Raw genomic sequence first — 18,628 nt, forward strand, 5'->3', positions numbered from 1 at the left:
AAGATAGGCCAGGGGTATCAGATCCTCTGAAACTGGAGTTATAGGCATTTATGATTTGCCCAATATGGGTGCTGGGAGCCAATCTTAGGTTCTCTGCAAAAGCAGTTCGTGCTCTTAACTACTGAGCCCTCTCTCCAGCCTCTGATTTTTTAAGGGACTTATTCTTGCCAATAAAAGGGTCTTTCCTGCTTCTGGGCTTTATCCCTGGGCGTGGGGGAAGATGCTTTAGGCTCAGATTCAAACACCTTCCCAGGGTGTTGAGCCTGTTGGCTCAGGGACAGTTTTCCCAGGTCTCCAGCTCCCAACTCACCCTGCAGACTCAAGCTATTGTGTAGGTCCGTGTGTATTCACACATTCATATATATTCCCCTATACAGAGTAACCTGCCCTTTGGTCCTGACTGGGCACTCTGGCTAGTCCTTCTGTCTGGAGTGCCCGTTCCTCCTCACTCACCAGCAAGCCTTCCGGCACAACATCTGTTCAGCACCAGATCCTTGGGGAAGCCATCTGGCCCTGGCAGCTCTGCCTGCTGTAACAAAATACCACAGACACCTGTGCACTCAACAATGCTGCCTGATCTTGTCCTCTGGAGGAAGTTCAGCACCATCTGCCAGTGTCTTCACTTCCTGGTGAGCGCCCTTCTGTGGATTATAGTGTCGTGAGAGTTTGGGACACTGGCCCACTGATTATGACCTCACCCAACCCTTACTAGTCCGTGCAGGTGCCATCTTCAAATGTAATCACACGTGAGGTTCCAGTTTCCAAATCTGAAGCGCCTGCAGTCACCCTCCTGGCTCTGTAGCTGTACTTTCTCCTGTCCTCCCCATGGCGTCTCACTGCTTCAGACTGCTGTAAGGTTGTTATCGGAGTTCCTGCACTGATGGCTGCTTAGCTGTGGGAAATAGGCTTTGACCACTTCCAAGCTACTTAATTTGAGGTCTAGAACTCAGTAGACACTCAAAAGTACTGATTAAACGCATTGCAAACCTTCCTGATATCCAAATCTTGATATCAGCTGATGCTGCAACCCTTTCTTCTCCAAACGAACATGTCATATCTGCGTCAGACCAGCTCCTCCGAGTCCCTCCTCTGCCAGCCACACCAATGCTGCTTTCACTGCACATGGGCCAAGCTAAGCACAGACTGCTATTTTCCCTTGCCTGGAGCACTCTCCCCTTCTTCTTCCCTTGGCAGACTCCAAGGACTCTTCTTAGTTTGTCCAGATCTATTAACCCCACTTTTTCATGTGTCCTGATTGTAACCCGACTGCCAGATGGAAATATTCTTTGTAAAAGGATCTGTATTAGCTCAGGACTCCAAGACTAAGCCTCAACACAAAGGAGATTTATTTACCCTAGAGGGACAGAGGACAGGGATAAGGGATAAGATGACAGGGAAAGGGGGAAAGGAAGAAGGGAAAGGGAGCAGGCTATTTGCCCCAGAGGAACAAAGGAGGCAGAGGAGAGAGAGAGACGTGGTCCTTAGGAAAATGGTAGTTTAAAAGGTAAAAGGGGAAACTCAGTGTTAGGATGAGGTGTTTAACTTTAATTGGCATTGTTAAAAGGGGGCTTTGATTGCTGGACTTCAATACTTTGATAGGGGCACCTTGGTGGCAAAATAAGGGAAGAGACCTTAGTGGCTAGCTTTAGGAATGTAATCTCCTGATCTTAAATAAGGCAGAGAGAATGGGAAAGAAAGGCAAAGCCTGCCAGAGTTCTCTTACCATGTCCTTTGTGTTAGCTGTAACCCTTCTGATCTCTAACTGTTCTCCTTAAGGCCAGTTTTAAAAACTAACCTCTCAATGACTCCTTTCTCGGAAGATGCAGGAAAACAACTCTCATAAACTGAAAAGCTACATAGATGGCGTTTAACTTTATACTTATGTGAATCTGCATTCATAATGTCCAGGCCACCTGTACATCTGGGAATGAATCCAAATTATTACCAACCGGTACCGGAATCTCTGCGAAGTTCAAAGCTTCCACGTACACCGCAGCATGGAGTTTCCATTCCTGACCTATTGCTGTTTCAAAACAACTCACATGAGCAAAAAGTACCAGAGACAGCCCTCCCTGCCGCCCAGCAAAACGGACTCTGTGTATGCACGTACACAGAGACAAAAACAGAATACACACAAGCGCGGCTCATTCTTGGGCTCAAACACCACCCGGGAGGTGGGGCGTCCCGGGCAGGCCCCGCCCCGCAGTTTACCCCGCCCACCAGGAGTCTTAGCCCCGCCCCTAGGCTTGTTTCGCTCCTCCCACCCAGAGCTCTTGCTTCTCTACCGCCCTGTAAGTTAGAGGTTTGGGCCGGTATGTTCAGTCTCGGTGGACTCTTCCTCTCGCCGGAACCGGGAAATTAAATGCAATTTAATGACATTCCTAATACAGTTCTGTTAAGAAGCCGCAGAGAACATCACTAAATCCGGCCCCGCCCCGCCCCCGTGGTCCCGTCCTCCTGCACTCGGGTGCCCCGCCTTCAATAGGCCCCGCCCCTCGCGTCGTGACACCCAGAGACCCCGCCTCCTACATCACGATGCCCGGAGGCCCCACCCACTTAGGTCTCCTCCCGGCGTGAGGGGCGGGGTTGCGACTGCGCGCTCGCTCGCCGGCAAGGGCGCGCGCGGCCGCCGTTGGCCGTTAGCGCGGCTTGGGTGGTTGTCTTGGAGAACCAAGATGGCGGCGACGACGGCCGCGGTGGTGGCGGAGGAGGACACGGAACTGCGGGACCTGCTGGTGCAGACGCTGGAGAACAGCGGCGTCCTGAACCGCATCAAGGTGCGGCGGGAGGGAGGCCGGGCTTCAGCCTGGCGGGGGCGGAGCAGGCTGGCCGGCCAGGCCGCGCGGCTTGCCGGGGCGCGGGAGGCTGCTGGCGCGGGGCGGCTGGCGCGGGGCGCGCAGGCCGTGGGGCCTGGGCCCGAGACCGTGGGCCGGGGTCGTGGAGCGCCGAGCGGCCCGTGACCTACCCGCGCCTGTCCGGGTGCGGGCGCCCTCGCTCCTGGCCTTGTCGTTTAGACGGTGGGGGAAACTGACGTGAATAATTCTGTGTACGCGTGTGTTGTGTGTGTTTCTCTTCAAGGCTGAACTCAGAGCGGCTGTGTTTTTAGCACTGGAAGAGCAAGAAAAAGTAGAGGTAAGAGGTTTCCCCCCAGACCAGACCTTGATAGGACCGTACTTCCTAACGCCTAATTGCTAATAGATTCAAAGCTATTTTGAAATAGTTTTAATGACTGACTGGGGATAGAACGGCTAAGGATTTTACTTCTTTACCTCTGCTCAGTTTCTTTATCATTTTGCATGTTAGAGGGGCCTTAAAGTGCCGCGGTAATTCTGACAGGCCATAGCCAGATCTCAGTCACAGGCACTGCTTGAAACCGTTTCAATAGGCTGCCAGTTAAAAATCTGACCATTCAATTACTTAAAAGCATCTCCGAATTTATCCTCAAAAAAAAAAAAAAAATCAGTAAAGCCTGTGTGTTTAAACGAGAGTTTGACTTTTCTGTTTACCTCAAGTTTCAGCAACCGCCCTGAATCTCTACTCTTTAACTTCCTCAGCCTCTTGTCTTTGCATCATCTTTCCTGTTGATTCTTGACTAGGCTGGATCCCATCGTCCACCTCTCAGAAGCCCATATTTCTTTGCTTTCTAGTTACACAGTGGTGATCATTTGAGCCAGCAAACAATCTCCTCCTACTGTTTCTGCTTAAGCGTTGTCAAAGAAAACTCACTAATTCTGTGACCCCCTGAAGCTGGAGTTGGGGGTACTAACTTGAGCAGAGGCCCTTAGTGCTCCCATCTGGTCACCTTCACTTTAGCTTCCCCAGCTGTCCCTTCGCTCGTTGAGATGGCCTGTCTTTCCCTCTCAGAAAGAATGGACGTTACTAACTCTGTGCCCTGGTGCTGTGTCCTGAGTTTGTCAGTCCAGAGGAGGTCACCTGTGTCCATGTGTCTGACCCCAGCTGCTGTCTTCATCTGTAGTCCAGGGGAGGTCACCTGTTTCTGTGAGTCCAGCTGCTGTCTTTAGTCTGTCAGTCCAGGGGAGGTCACCTGTGTCTGTGTGTCTGACCCCAGCTGTCATGTTTTAGGAGAAAAGGTTCTGTCTTTCTAAATTTAATTGATCTGGTTTTGTCTTCCATGTATTCTCATCTCCTTAGTCAGTCACTATGTCTTTGCCATCTTTTCTCCTGGCTCTTTTGAGCATAAAAATGTTAAATTGCCCTTAAAATAGTTTTCTTTTACTAGTTTTTTCCCATTCCTTTAACCACCAAGTTTTGAAAGAATATATCTCATGTTTTTTAAACACCATTAAAAATGTAAATATACTATCACTATACCTGAGAAATCGCTCTTGCTATAGTCAAAAAGACTCCTCCTGCTGTGTAAACTTTAGTTCTTTCCTGCTACCTGATCATTGCAGCATCTGACATTAATTCCTCTTTCCTTTTTTTGAACTCTTTTGAATTTGGGATCTTTTTTTAATTCTGTTTTTCTTTTGCCCACTCTTCGGTTTCTTTAGCAAGATCTCTTCTCTGTGCAGCCCATTTCAGTGTTGACGTCCTGTCTCTTAGTCTTCCCACAGCTCCCATGGTGACCTTGACACCACTGGTAACTTTCTCCTCCCTTCCTGAGCTGCAGACCTGTACACCGGATTGCCTAGGATCCTGACAGTCCCCATTCTCCAGGCTCCTGGCATGTCTGAGGGACAGGATGCTCTGCCGCCTGCCTTCCTTGGGCTGAGTTACAGCTTTTCCAGAATGGTCCTTCCTAATCTTCGCTCTGTGCCCCTCATCATTGCTCTCTAGTTTGTCTTCATTGTTGTAGAACATACCTGATTTTGTTTTTCCATTTTCTTTGACTATGTAGAACGACTTATGAACGTTTTTGTCTGGGATCTTTTATTCAGCATAATGCAATAGTGCATTTATTACTCCATTTAATACTGATTCAGGAATTGTAGGTCATTCCATTAGTCACTGAGTGGATACTCATAATTTGTGTAGCCTTCTACCCTTTGACACCATCTTCGGGTTCTGTTTTTTGCTTGTAGATGCGGCTGCTGTGAACGGTCATGTCCAGGTCTTTGCTGGGGTCTGGGTTATCTTGAGAAAATACCCAAGAATAGAGTAACTAGTCACATGCTGAGGAGAATGTTAACCTAAAAAACAACCCTCTAAACTGTTTCCCAAAGTATTGGTGCCCTTTTTTCTCCATCAGCAAGATGTGAGGCTCCTTAAGGAAGCCCATCATATCTGCATTAGCCTCACTCTGAACTGTCACCACAGGCCCGCTTAATTTGTAAGAAATGTTTTTACTACATTTGTTCAGATCTGTGATCAAAAAAAAAAAAAAACTAAGTTGGCCTATGACCACAAAGTCATCTCATTTACTACTGATTAATTTGGATTTACAAATGTATATGTTGCAAGTGGTAGATATATAAGATGATACATTTTAAATTTATCATATTGAAATATAGAGTCAAAGTTATACCATGTTGTATTAAGAGCGGCAGGGCTGCGTCCCCGGCACCCAGCCGCCCACATGGCTAGCTTATGCCCCGAAATAATTACACGGAAACTGTATTCTTTTAATCACTGCCTGGCCCATTAGTTCCAGCCTCTTATTGGCTAGCTCTTACATATTGATCTAACCCATTTCTAATATTCTGTGTAGTACCACAAGCTGGCTTACCAGGAAAGATCTTAACCTGCGTCTGTCTGGAGTGGGAGAATCATGGTGACTCCTTGACTCGGCTTCTTTCTCCCAGCATTCTGTCTGTTTACTCCACCCACCTAAGGGCTGGCCTATAAATGGGCCAAGGCAGTTTCTTTATTAAATGAAAGTAACTCCTCCATCAATACCACAGAAATATTTGTAGACAAACTATTTCAAAAGCAGTTATGTTGAAGGCTGATGGTATAGTCAAGGATAGAGTGCTTGCCTGTCTTGTACAAGGTCTTGAATCTAATCCCCAGCAATATGAAAAATGGTTTAAAAGCTTGGAAATAACTGTTTGCATGTACGGTTTGGTTTTATCAACTTGAAAAGTTATTAAATAGCATAAAGCAAGTATTACCATAAGTAAAGTTGTAAAATGGATCTCCTAAACCATGATTTCTGTGAATGGCAATGTATAGATTCTTTATATTGTTGCCAAAATAACTAAGCACAGCTGTTGGCACTCGGCCTGGCCTCCTCTCCACTCCCGAGGTGGACTTTCCACTTCTCGTTTGCTTACTAGCTAATAGGAAACTTTTGCTATGGGGAAAAGAGAGCTTCAGTGTATGCTTTTTAGTTATTTTAGGATAAACATAGAACACTTAAAATATTTCTTTTATTTTTTTAACAGAACAAAACTCCTTTGGTCAATGAGAGCTTGAAAAAGTTTTTAAATACTAAAGACGGTAAGATGTTATTGTTGTGTGTGTTTACCTGCTTCTGAGTTTTAAAATTCTGCCGATATTTGGAAGAAAAATAGTCTCCCTCTGTGACCCATGCCGGCCTCTAACCATCAGTGACCTTCGTGCCCGAAGCTGACTTTTCAGAGGAATTTACCACCATGTATATATACCACTTAGTGTATAGAAAGTGAAACACCGAAATCTACTTTTCAAATACAACATTGCCTTAAAGTTACAGATTGATGATACTAAATGGGAGAAAAAAAAACAAAACAAAACTGGGAAGATCAGGATTTTTGTACTTCAGTGAATTATTCAGAGAAGAAATGCGTGACTGTAGAGAACTTAGAAACTTCATCCTTCCCATGGAATGCTTCAGGTCACAGAGAAGACTGAGTCCTTCAGGCTTTGTTCACAAGTCTTTCTCTTGGTCTCCACAGGTCGTTTAGTGGCTAGTCTCGTGGCAGAATTTCTTCAGTTTTTTAACCTTGACTTCACCTTGGCTGTTTTCCATCCTGAAACTAGCACAGTAAGAAAAGTGATTTTACATCTATCCTGTGAAATCTTTGCGGAGGGAATACTAAGTTGAAAGTCAGTGAGTCTCACACTTCACGGTTGCTTACATTTAGGTTATTTTTTTGTGTTTGTTAGATTGTTTTATTGTTTTTCTAGAAGCCATCTGAGTTGCTTTATGTAACTTGAAGCTGCTAAGTAAGAAAGGAATGTTCCTGTAGGTTGATTCTAAGATGTTACCCAGCAGCTGTCAGGAGAGGCCTTAGACACAGCTGCTCTACAAAACGGCCAGACTTCATTTGCTGCACAGCGTCTTTGAATTTAGAGATGTCTTTAAGTTCCTAAAATGCTCCCTTTCCCACTTGACTGCTCCCGCTATATTTTCTGCATCTGAATCTTCTTTTCTAGCTTCAAGGTCTTGAAGGTCGGGAGAACTTAGCCCGAGATTTAGGAATCATTGAAGCAGAAGGTACCGTGGGTGGACCCTTATTATTAGAAGTGATTAGACGCTGCCAACAGAAAGAGAAAGGACCTACCGGTGGGGAAGTAAGTACCTGCACTGCCCTTTCCCTATCTAACGTAGTAACTGGCTACTTAAAGTCATGGAGATTAGTCCATGCATGGTAAATTGATACTTGCATGAAAAGAAGCTGTTCTTTAACACAAAACTTAATGGGTTGAGATGGTATATACATAGTTTAATGAACATTATAATATGCAGATACAATTGTGGGCCTGTTTTGGCTGTTGGTCCTCAAAATGTTATGTTCAGGGGTCAAACTAGAAACAAATCATCACTCCTCACTGACCAGCTGTTGGCCTTGGCCATATTACATCACCTCTCCATGGCCTCGTTTATAAAATGAGGCAATGGGATAGTAAAGATGGCATTCAACATGGAAAGCATTGTCCTGAGAGTTGTTCGTTTATTGTTAACTCCTTGTGGAAGGCTGGTCTGCCATTAGTCAGGTTACTCATGTCACCAGCCCTGGGTAGGGTTCATGGGTAATTGGATTGTTTTTGGCTGACATAAAATGAAATAGGGATGCTAATCCAAGCAGGGAAGGAAAAATGGACCTTTGAGGATTCCAGCCATTGTTAGTTGAGAAAGAAAGGGATGGGCCTCCAGAAGTTGTGATGAATAGACTGGGCTCCCACCCTTCAGATCGGGTGGCTAAGGGAAATACTTTGCAGGTAATTTGAATCTGGGTGGTAAATATGTATTCTAATTAGAAGAAAGTTCGTCAAGGTGTTTGTGAAGAAATGTCAACATTGTGTTCTTAAATGCTAAAATAATATTGTGGTATCATTGGCATAATCACGTTTTATTTTCGGTTCAAACTGATTTTTTTTAGGGTGCGTTGGATCTGTCTGATGGACATCCTCCTTCAAAGTCACCTGAAGGAAAAACAAGTGCCAACTCCACCCCAAGTAAGGTGAGTCTGTGCTGGACAGAGAAGCGGGCGGGTGCTGTGGCAGACACCCAGGGCTCTGCTCATTCTTCTTACCTGTTACCTATAAATTTTCTTTTGTGACAAGTCATTTAAAGTTTCTTAAAGGTAATTCCCTCTTTTGATTAAGTAGGTGTTTTTTTAAAGTTACTTCTTTTGTGTCATTGGTAATATTTTGCGCTTTGTATATTAGAGAACATTGATACTTGGAATATTTTTATATTGCATTAGTAAGAAGACTTTCCCTACTTTGCATAAACTCTGAGCTGGAGAGCATGAGGTTCCAGAATATAAAAGGCTGTAGTTGAGTTTTGCAGACTTTTAGATGACCAGATTTGGAATCGTGGTACTTAATTATTAAAGAACTATTTTTGGCAAGATTTATAGGAAAGTGTACTATGGTTGTGTGTGTGTACGTGTGTGTGCGCGCGTGCATTGTGCACGCATGGTATTAAACATAAGACCTGATTTCAGGAATGCTACATGAAGAAGAAAAACATTGAGTTGAACATTTGAATATGTTTAGTAGAAGAAGATTGAATGAAAAAGGGATGGTGTCCCATGGCTGGTTAGAGGACATCCTGATTGGTTCTAGTTGGTCCTGTGAAATAATGGGGTTGGGTCCTATCTTTGTCTGTCCAAACTGCTGTCATAAAACACTCCTGACTGCTTATGAACAGCAGGCATTGAGTTCTCACAGAGGGAGGCAGGGGCAGCTGTGGTGTCCGGTATGGGCCCAGTTCCTGGTACCTTCTGGATCCTTGTGTAGTGGGAAGGGAGGGGAGCGCAGTAAAGTCTTTAAGCCCATGCACAGGTGCTCCTTCTCTTGACTTAATTACTCTCCAAGGGCCCCACTTAGTACAGTCATTACCTTAGGGAATGGGATTTCAACATAATCAGGATTTTTGGGAGAGTGGGTAGCCTACTGCTGCAGTTCATCAGAGTTCAGCATTGCACCCTGTGACTCTTCCATCGGGACAGAAAGACGCCATGGAGTCCATCCAAACACAAGACTTCATGTGGTTTCAGGGTGGAACATGAATTTTCTAGATAAAATTTGTATCTTAAATCAGGTGACCTTTGGAGCACGTGACTATACTGCTGAGTACTTTGTTGCTAAGTGTCTAGGCAGAGGACACTGCTATTTGTGACTTGTTCTTTGATAATTTGTTCCTCTTTAAGCTTTGAAAGCCAAAGAAATTTGATGTTTCTAGCGAGCAGGGTTATTCTGCTAGTGTGGCTCCCTGAGATGGCCAGGCCTTTTCAGATAAGGAGCGTTTAAAACGTTTTTCTTCTCTTGGTGCTAATGGAAGGCTGTAGCCCTGATGACAGAGCAGGTCATGAGTACATTTGACAGATTCCATCAGATGAGGGAAAAGCCTGTGGTAAAATGTATTCCATGAAAATGTCTGACGTTAGAAAAAACACATAGGGTCTACAGGGATGACTCAGTGGTTAAGAGCACTGGCTGCTCTTCAGAGGATCCAGGTTCAATTCTCAGCACCCACATGGCAGCTCACAGATGTCTATAATATAACTCCAGTTCCCTGGGATCTGACACCCTCACACAAATGCACATAAAATAAAATTAAATTATTAAAAAAAGAAAACAAACCAGTATTATTAATATACTTATCAAAACTTGAGGCATTGAGCTGCTTGGAAAATTCACTTCCTCATAGATTATTTTTAGAAGTGGTACTGACATTCCATGTAAGGTATATCCTCAAGAGAAACCATAATAAAATCTGTTACTGCATGCTCTATTCTAGCATTGTGATGATGACACTGAGTGTTTCAGTCTTAAGAAATGTTGCTGTGAATTCTTAGAGAAGAACAGTTTCATAGGCTAGTGTGGAATGGCCTGTGTCTCCTGGGCTTGGGGTGTTACATGTCTGCCACCTTTCATTTCAGTGTAGTCCCCGCGTCATGAGCTGGGGTTGGAGCAGCCCCTTGAGAAATACCTGAGAGCCTTGCTAGCTGGTGGGGCCTGGGATCTGTTTACAGTACATCCTCGCTTTGTCACTTTAAGTCAGTTCCATTATATACCTAAGTTCTCCCAACTCTCCTTGTTGAGTCCTCATCCACTTTGTGAGCCAGCAGAGTGAAAGTGCAAATGTGAGGGACACTAGGAAGTTGTAGCTAAGGGTTAGACTCAGCATTTAGGAACCAGCTTTGTGTGCTCCTGAGGAAGGTCAAGTCAAGCTAGACAAGCCCTCGGCAAGCTGCTTGGGATTCCAGGCCAGTGTGCAAGGGAATTTAGTGCATTGTGGAAGGAGCCAGGCTGCACACACGGAAGGAAGCTGACCTGTTGGAAACATGCCTTCAAAAGCAGCCGGCTTTGGAGAGGAATGTGTTAGCTTGTCCATTTACAGATACTGTCTAATAGGAATCTTTATTAGTTTGCTAATGAGTTAGTTTATTTTTAAAGATTTATATTTTATGGTAAAATGTCATTTTATTCTCATGCTCAGATACCAAGGTATAAAGGACAAGGTAAGAAGAAGACAAGCGGGCAGAAGTCTGGTGACAAGGTAACATGCATGAGAGCAGAAGAGAAAAGCAGCCTGTGCGTAGACGGGCCTCCTGCTAGCCTGGGTTCTAAGCTTTCTTTTTAAACATTACTGTCATGTTAACAAACGTGAGACCAGACCTAGTGGCACAGGCCTGTCTGAACTCCTTGAAAGGGTGAAGGAGGACTGCACTTGAAGACCAGCCCAGGCAATTCAGTGTGATCGTGTCTAAACCCTCAGTGAATAGGCTGGGGATATAGTCGAGTGGTGGAGCACTGGACTAGCATGTACTGAGGCTGGGTTCAGTCCTCGGTAATGAAAACAAGAAACAAGGTGCAAAAGGTGGGAAAGCACACTGCATAAAACCAAAACAATCTCAGTTTCAGCTAGGTGAAAAGCGTGTATTGGAATGAGGCACAGTGATTTAATTTTCGTTCTCAGAGGTCCTTCCATCCTGTGAGGAGTCTGATGCACAGGCATTGTCCTAAGTTAAAAACTTGTAAAAGAAAGCCCTTTTTTTCTGTTAACTGGCTTTTAGTTGTGTTGATTCTAAAGGCAAAACTCTTTCTATTCATTGTTCTTCATGCATTGTTCAATGAAAAGATGTTCCATTGTCCAGTAAGTACTTTTGGAACGTTTGCATAGTGAAAGTGGCTCTGTTTGAACTCACAGTCTAACTGGAAAGGCGGGATACCTTGAGACTGTCTAAGGATATTAACTTTGGTTTGTGTTTTTAAGATTCATTGAATTGGCTTTTTTGAATATTTAAGTTCGATGCATGTTTTACAGTACTGAGTTTTTATAACCTTAGTAGTTCTTAGGTCTTTAACTTAAAACATTTTGAGTAAATTAGTGTATAAAACCAGTGCATACTGAGACACATGGTTTCCCTCTGTGTCGTGTGACATAGCCGTGGTGGGGCCAGACTTTAGCCTTCAAGTGCTTTCTAACTTGAGGGGAATTGAGAGTCTAGTGGGCTTGTTTCGTTATTGTGCTTCTTGAGTCCAGAATGTCTCTTCAGTCACTTGGAAATCCCTTTTCCCTTTTCTTCTCTGACCTTATTTCTGAACTGCTTTTGTAATCAGTATGGATCTCAACATTGCCTTTTCCAGCCTTAGATAGGTAATCCCTTTACCCCCTCTGCCTTTTTGCTTTGCCCTCTGCATGCAGTAAGTTTTCAGTTTCCAGAACATTCTTTTTTTTTTTTTTTTTTTTTTTTGGTTTTTCGAGACAAGGTTTCTCTGTGGTTTTGGAGCCTGTCCTGGAACTAGCTCTTGTAGACCAGGCTGGTCTCGAACTCACAGAGATCCGCCTGCCTCTGCCTCCCGAGTGCTGGGATTAAAGGCGTGCGCCACCACCGTCCGGCTTCCAGAACATTCTTAATAGCCTAATCAGGATACCTAGTTGCATGTAGTGGTTGTGGTTATTATGCCCACCAAAATGCCAGTGGCGGGTGAGTGCCATTTCCCAAGTCATATGCAACTGCAGGAACCTCATCCATGCTTTAATAGGCACAAAGTGTGCATGCTGACTGTGTGATTCAGGAGTCGAGCTAAAGCAAGAAAGCCCAGGGTACTGTTTCCCATTGAGCTCTGGAACTGTGAGGCAGGCCGTGGGCAGCTGTTCATTCAGAGGCCCAAAGCCCTTCCCTTGTTAATACTGGGAGTACACTTCTGAATTATCCATATGTAATCGCAGTGTGACCATGTACTTCTGTAACCTCAGCCCTCTGGAGACAGAAGCATGGCCATTAGGGCTACAGTACTGAGTCCTGTCTCAAGAAATAAACAGCAGATATTTAAATATATGTGTGCTTGTGTTACATGCATGTGTAAGTATAGCTGATGCGTGTAAAGGTCTTCAAGTAATAACTTCATTAAAAGGTTTTGTTTTTGTTTTAAACAATAGAATGGATAGATTCAGAATACAGAGAGTAAAAATTGAATAAGGAATTCTTTAATGAATTAGATTTTTTTTTACATTTAAGAATATTATGTGGCCGGGCAGTGGTGGCGCACGCCTTTAATCCCAGCACTCGGGAGGCAGAGGCAGGCGTATCTGTGAGTTCGAGGCCAGCCTGGTCTACAAGAGCTAGTTCCAGGACAAGAACCAAAAAGCTACGGAGAAACCCTGTCTCGAAAAATCCAAAAAAAAAAAAAAAGAATATTATAATATTATGTGTGTTTGTGTAGTTGAACATGTACCACAGTACACATGAAGTCAGAGAACAACTTCAGTGGGCCCTTCTTCCATCATATGGGTCCTGGGGATGGAGCTTAGGAGCAGGCTAGGGGCAGGTGCGTGCTTGCTGAGACAGTTCAATGGCCAAAAAAGACCGAGCCTTAAAGCCATCTACTCACAGTTTCAAAGCAGTACCTGTGATTATATCTTTGTATTACCATTTTGTTTGACAAACAGTATGTCAGTTGTCTGAGAAATTAATATTAGGAAACCCTACTCCTAAGACTAGTTGGACAACATAAACTGAACTCAATGTAGGAGGAAACTCATTTAAATGGGAAGGGAGAAGAGGGGGTTGATTATGTTCAAAATACATTATATGAAATTCTCAAAAGAATAAAAAATGGTTCTTAATATAATAAATGTAAAAAACTGGAACAGCTAGGTGTAGTGGTATGTGCCTGTTTCTTAGCACTTGAAAGTAAAGGTAGGAGGATTGATAGTTGAAAGTCAGTCTAGGCTTATGTGGTGAGTTCCAGGTCAGCCTGAACTATAGAGTGAGACCCTGTCTCAGAGACTCGGCAGAAAGTAACCATAGCAGACTTTGCAGAAACTCTGCTTGTTAAGTCTTTACTATTTGACTGGAAAAGCAAACCAAGATGGTTTTGTTTACTTTCTGACCACACTGGGGTGGGGTAGAACTTTAAGGCCTCAGGTTTTCTGTGCAGCCCCTTTCCTGCGAAGCACCTCCAGTTCTAGGATGCAGTGCTTTGTGTCGTGACTAATGTTGTATGAGAAGCTGTCCTCACTAATTTCCAGGGTAATGCAGATGGAGGCACTTTTGCTTTCAAGTCTTAAAAATACATTTCAGAAGTAGTTTGTTCCTTTTCAGAATTCTTGAATAAATTCAACTTTATGTTGACTTTGAACATTGGTCACAATCACATTGTGTATGTCTTTCAGGCTAGGTTTGTTTGTGTCTGGCTACCCCCTCAGGATTTTCTATACTGAGTGTGACTCTTTCTCCTCATTCCTTCCCCAGCATGATGCTGGGTGAATGGTACATAGATAGTTGGAAACTGGCACTGGACTTGACCTCTTCACACTGGTCCTCCTATGAGTCTGAGCTGCTAGGGACAAGAGGGCTGAGGGAACAAGGTTGAGACACCTTTGCAGGGGCCAGCCTTTCTGTCTTGTAGCTCCAGAAGGCCATGGTTCTGCTGAGTGTAAGACTTAGATAGCTCCTGGTGGGAAGAATGTTTCTCTAGGAAGACTGGAGTGTTGTTGACTGTTTTACTCTTTTGACATTTTGGGGGACCCACCACCCACCTTCCAAAGAAGTCACACATGGAGTCTTACTGTTTGTTATAAATGCCTGCCCTTAGCTTGGCTTATTTCTAACTGACTTTTCTTAAATTATCCCATCTACCTTTTGCCTCTGGGCCTTTTCCTTTTCTTACTTCTGTAACCTGACTGTCACTCTTCCTGTGTGACCGGCTGGCTGGCTCCTTCTTTCACATCCTTGATCTCTCTTGCACCCTCTCCTTCTATCTATTCTCTCTGCCTCCCGACCCCGCCTAGCTTATCCTTTCTCCTCCCTCGGTATTGGCTGTTCAACTCTTTATTAGACCATCAGGTGTTTTAGACAGGCAAAGTAACACTGCTTCACACAGTTAGACAAATGCAACAGAAAAGACTGCAGCATATCTTTGTATCATTAAATGTTTCACAGCATAAACAAATGTAACACATCTTAAAATAATATTCTATAACACTGGAGGTGTTTAAAGATTTCGCTGTAGGCTTCTAGAGTTCTACAGTCTTTAGACTTATAAGTACAATGCCCATTTTAATAGTAGTAAATTTTTTTCAATACTTTGTTAGTAAATATTAGAAGTCCTAAAAGTAAACTTCCTAAGTCAGTCATGAATCCAAAGCTGCCTTTGGCAGAGTGGAGGAGGTGGCAGAGGGTGAGAGAGGCCAGGTGTGGAAAGGGAATACAGCAGATAAATATTGGAAGTGTTTGCAAAGCTGGGACTGTTTGTCTCCTTAGGAACAGTGCACATTAAGCTTTCATTTTGGAAACATAAATTATATTATCCTTTTCCCCTCAGTACTGAGAATTGAGGCCTTTGTGCTGACCAAGTCCTCTTGCCTTAGAGCCACACCTAAGCCCTTTTTTAGGTTCCTAAATACATTGTAGCAAGGGCTGGAGAGATGACTCAATGGTTAAGAGCACTGCCTGCTCTTCCAAAGGTCCTGAGTTCAATTCCTAGTAACCACATGGTAGCCCACAACCATCTGTAATGAGATCTGGTGCCCTCTTCTGGTCTGCAGGTATGCATGCAGGCAGAACACTGTATATATAATATACTTAATAAATATATGGAAGAAAAAGACATTGTAGCAATAATTCTGTTTTTGGCTACTAGACAGTATTTTCCATTTTGAAACCTTTCTCTGAATTTCATTTTCTATTACTTTTTAAAATTAATTTTAAATGATTGAATTTTTGATTATGTGTTTTACTGGAAAAATTAATCTATACTAAATTTTGAAAAACTTTTATCATAATTTACCATACAGCTCCATCGAAGGGAATGGCTGATGCAGTGCTGTTCAGTAAGTCTTTGCATTTTTATAAAATGACGAAGGCTAAGTGTCGTATTATAAACAACTGTGACTTTCCTCAGCTTCTGTACCAGTGTATATGCTGGGAGCTTGAAACATGGCACCTGTTCCCCAGTCTTCAGGCAGGGCTGAAGGAAAGGCATCTCTCTTGGCTTCTGTTGGTGTTAGGCAAGCCTGGGAGATGGTCTTTCCCATATCCCTCTGGCAGTCTGCTCTGTGTCTGTCAACACCCTCCTGGGTGGTGTAGGAGTTGATTTTGAGCACCATTGCAGAGCCGGTTGATTTGAAAGTTTTTAGTTTCATAGATACAACTGTATGTTTAGAATAAAATAAATATTCTGTTATTTTAAAAATACATTATGTCATACCATAATGTCCTCCATGAAACGTATAGAACTGGACCTTGCATCACTAGTAAGAATGCCACTGAAGCCAGCCAGACAGCAATCATGGACAAGCACTAGTCCCCAAGCTCTTCAGGGTTCTGTGTCTGTGTGTACTTGAGCTGGTGATGTGAGCTCCAGGAGGACAGCGTGGCCTGCAGTCACTGACCTGCCTGAGATGTTGCTTTGTGTTTGTCTCACTCTGCCCTGGCCCTGTTAAACTTTCTCAGCAAGTTCTGAAGGCAGGAGTCACCACCTCAACCTCAGTGAATGTGTTTAAATATCGTAAGACTTGAGGGTGTTTATTTGTAATGCCTCTGAAAAATCAGTTATTAGAACATGTTTAAATCAGAAATGGAAACTGACCTGAATCTGATGTAAATATATGTAAACATACTACACTTCTGTATTTCACAACACCAGGACAGCTTGAAGAAAGTAGTGAGGAAGTTCTTAAAGTACCTCCTTGGAAGTTTCCTGTGCTATTCAAACAGTTCCCACAGCAGTTAGCTTTATCATTGCTAATAGCCCACAAACTATATAGCTGCATCATGTCTTGCCTCTGGCAACTAACCAAAGCCTTAAGTCTACAAACATTCGTGGGAATCCTCAGACATGCTATGCTGTGTGTGTGTGGGAAAATAGAACAACCCCTGTGTAGTGTTTTTGTGTTAGTCTACTCCACTTCTGCATAGCCCAGCTTCTTACCTTGCTGCTTATCGGCTCTGTCCCATCCTGTTTGTAACTTACGCTATACATACTAACTAATTTAATTCTTGACGAAATTCATGTCTGAAAGCATTCCCTAAGATCACACAGTTAATGACCCAGGACAGGCACTTTCCAGATTCCTTATTTTAGGTGACTGCTTTTTCTGGAGCAGCACAGGGGTCTTTATGATATTACACTCGGTAGTATATAAGGTCAGCCCTTTGGAAATTGTCCTTTCAATCCACACCAAATGCAGTTTCATATAACTCCACCTAATGGTATAACCCGAGTATTAAGAACTAACCTTGGCTGGATGTGGTGGCAAACTCCTATAATCCCAGCCATTGGGAGGCAAGAGACAAGGAAATCGGCTCAAGGTCATCCTCAGCTGTACAGCAACTTCAAAGCCACCTGTGTTGTATGAGTCCTTGTCTCAAAAAGGGAAAGCTAATCTGGTACTCATTTTACTATTTAACTGCCCTAGGGTCTTAACAAGTTACATAAATTGCCTTTGTGTTCCTTTTTAGAATCCGTACAGATAGCACTTCTTATATGCGTGGTCTAAAGATTGAGTGAGGCACAACACTTGAAGCATTTGCACATTCTCCACAATTGTTAGCCACTGCTGTTACACTGGCATTATTTTTGTTATTGAAATAGATAAAATCACGCAATAGTGGCACACACCTTTAATCCCAGCACTCAGGGAGGCAGAGGCAGGTGGATCTCTGTGAGTTCGAGGCCAGCCTGGTCTACAGAGTGAGTTCAGGACAGCCAGAGCTACACAGAGAAACCCTGTCTCCAAAAAAGGGGGGGAAAAGACCAGACCAGGTATAGACTAAAACTGTGCTGTGGTGATCAAAGTAAACCAGTCACTGAGATAGTTCCTGCTAGTCTTGCTCTGTGTCAGTGGGACCGGAATAGAAGTGTGTTTTCAGCCTTGGTTGAAGATACATAGAGGATGTATGTGCCTGCTTGTGGATATTACAGAAGGTACAGGTTAGTAAGTAGCCCAGCAAGCCTGAATTAAGGTCACTGTTATAGTCAGATCTGCTTGTTGGAAACGTGAGCATTCGAAGGCTGCGCATTTTCCCTTGAGGCTCTCATTGTTGCTGGATAGAAAACTGCTCTCTCCTGACGAATAGTGCAGTTTAGGTGATTTTTATGACATAGTCATAACTTTAGTGCTCTCTCCTGGTTTGAAGTTGAAATGTGTTAACATATTTTATGCAGCAGTGACATAGGATGGAAAGAAGATGCTGTTTATAATGGGAGCATTGCTGAGCACCCGGGTAGGCACAGTAAACTGTTTTCAGTTAGAAGAAACAGTGTGAACGTCTGCTTTAACATTTTGTCATTGGAAAGTTGCCCATGTCAGGAAGCCCGGGGATAAAGTGGGAAAGCATAGGACTACACTGCCGTTCCTGCTGCTAAAGGCCAGACACAGGCGTGCACACACTCAGATACACACCCACACATAGACACACATGCGCACACACACTGCTGCTGTGGCTATTGTTTATCATATCTTAGAAGTTTATCACCACGGAGACCTGTCCCTCCCTCTTTCTTAGAAGACCAGCAGTGAGACCAGTCAGAGTGAGACCAGTGTCTCCTTGTCAGAGCCAAAGAGCAGGAGCAGCCTGCACTCGCTGGCCCACGAGACAAGAATTGCATCCTTCCTGAGCAGCAGCACTCTAGACGCCAAAGACAGAAGTGCTCTTTGTCCAGATGAAGATGATGCAGAAGGAGATTCCTTCTTTGATGATCCCATTCCCAAGCCAGAAAAAACGTACGGTTGGTGAGTAAACTTCTTCAGATCATCTGACTTATGGTTTAAAAACAA

At 43.7% G+C, this 18,628-nt stretch overlaps 1 protein-coding gene across 3 annotated transcripts in view; it reads left to right on the plus strand.

The window, feature by feature from the left end:
- The first annotated feature begins 2,579 nt into the window (after nt 1-2,579).
- The window catches only part of Cep43 (centrosomal protein 43), a 29,402-nt gene continuing 13,353 nt past the window's right edge, over nt 2,580-18,628 (plus strand). The window contains exons 1-8 of one of the 3 annotated variants that reach the window (XM_057763088.1): nt 2,580-2,777; nt 3,079-3,132; nt 6,348-6,402; nt 6,840-6,928; nt 7,321-7,458; nt 8,268-8,348; nt 10,838-10,897; nt 18,357-18,583. In XM_057763088.1, the coding sequence (XP_057619071.1) occupies nt 2,676-2,777; nt 3,079-3,132; nt 6,348-6,402; nt 6,840-6,928; nt 7,321-7,458; nt 8,268-8,348; nt 10,838-10,897; nt 18,357-18,583 (806 nt within the window). In that variant the 5' untranslated portion in view covers nt 2,580-2,675. The remainder of the gene's footprint in view (nt 2,778-3,078; nt 3,133-6,347; nt 6,403-6,839; nt 6,929-7,320; nt 7,459-8,267; nt 8,349-10,837; nt 10,898-18,356; nt 18,584-18,628) is intronic. The other 2 variants (XM_057763090.1, XM_057763089.1) reach the window with 2 other exon arrangements.

Source organism: Chionomys nivalis, chromosome 2, assembly GCF_950005125.1.
Source record: "Chionomys nivalis chromosome 2, mChiNiv1.1, whole genome shotgun sequence".
In the NCBI taxonomy this organism is placed as follows: Eukaryota; Metazoa; Chordata; class Mammalia; order Rodentia; family Cricetidae; genus Chionomys; species Chionomys nivalis.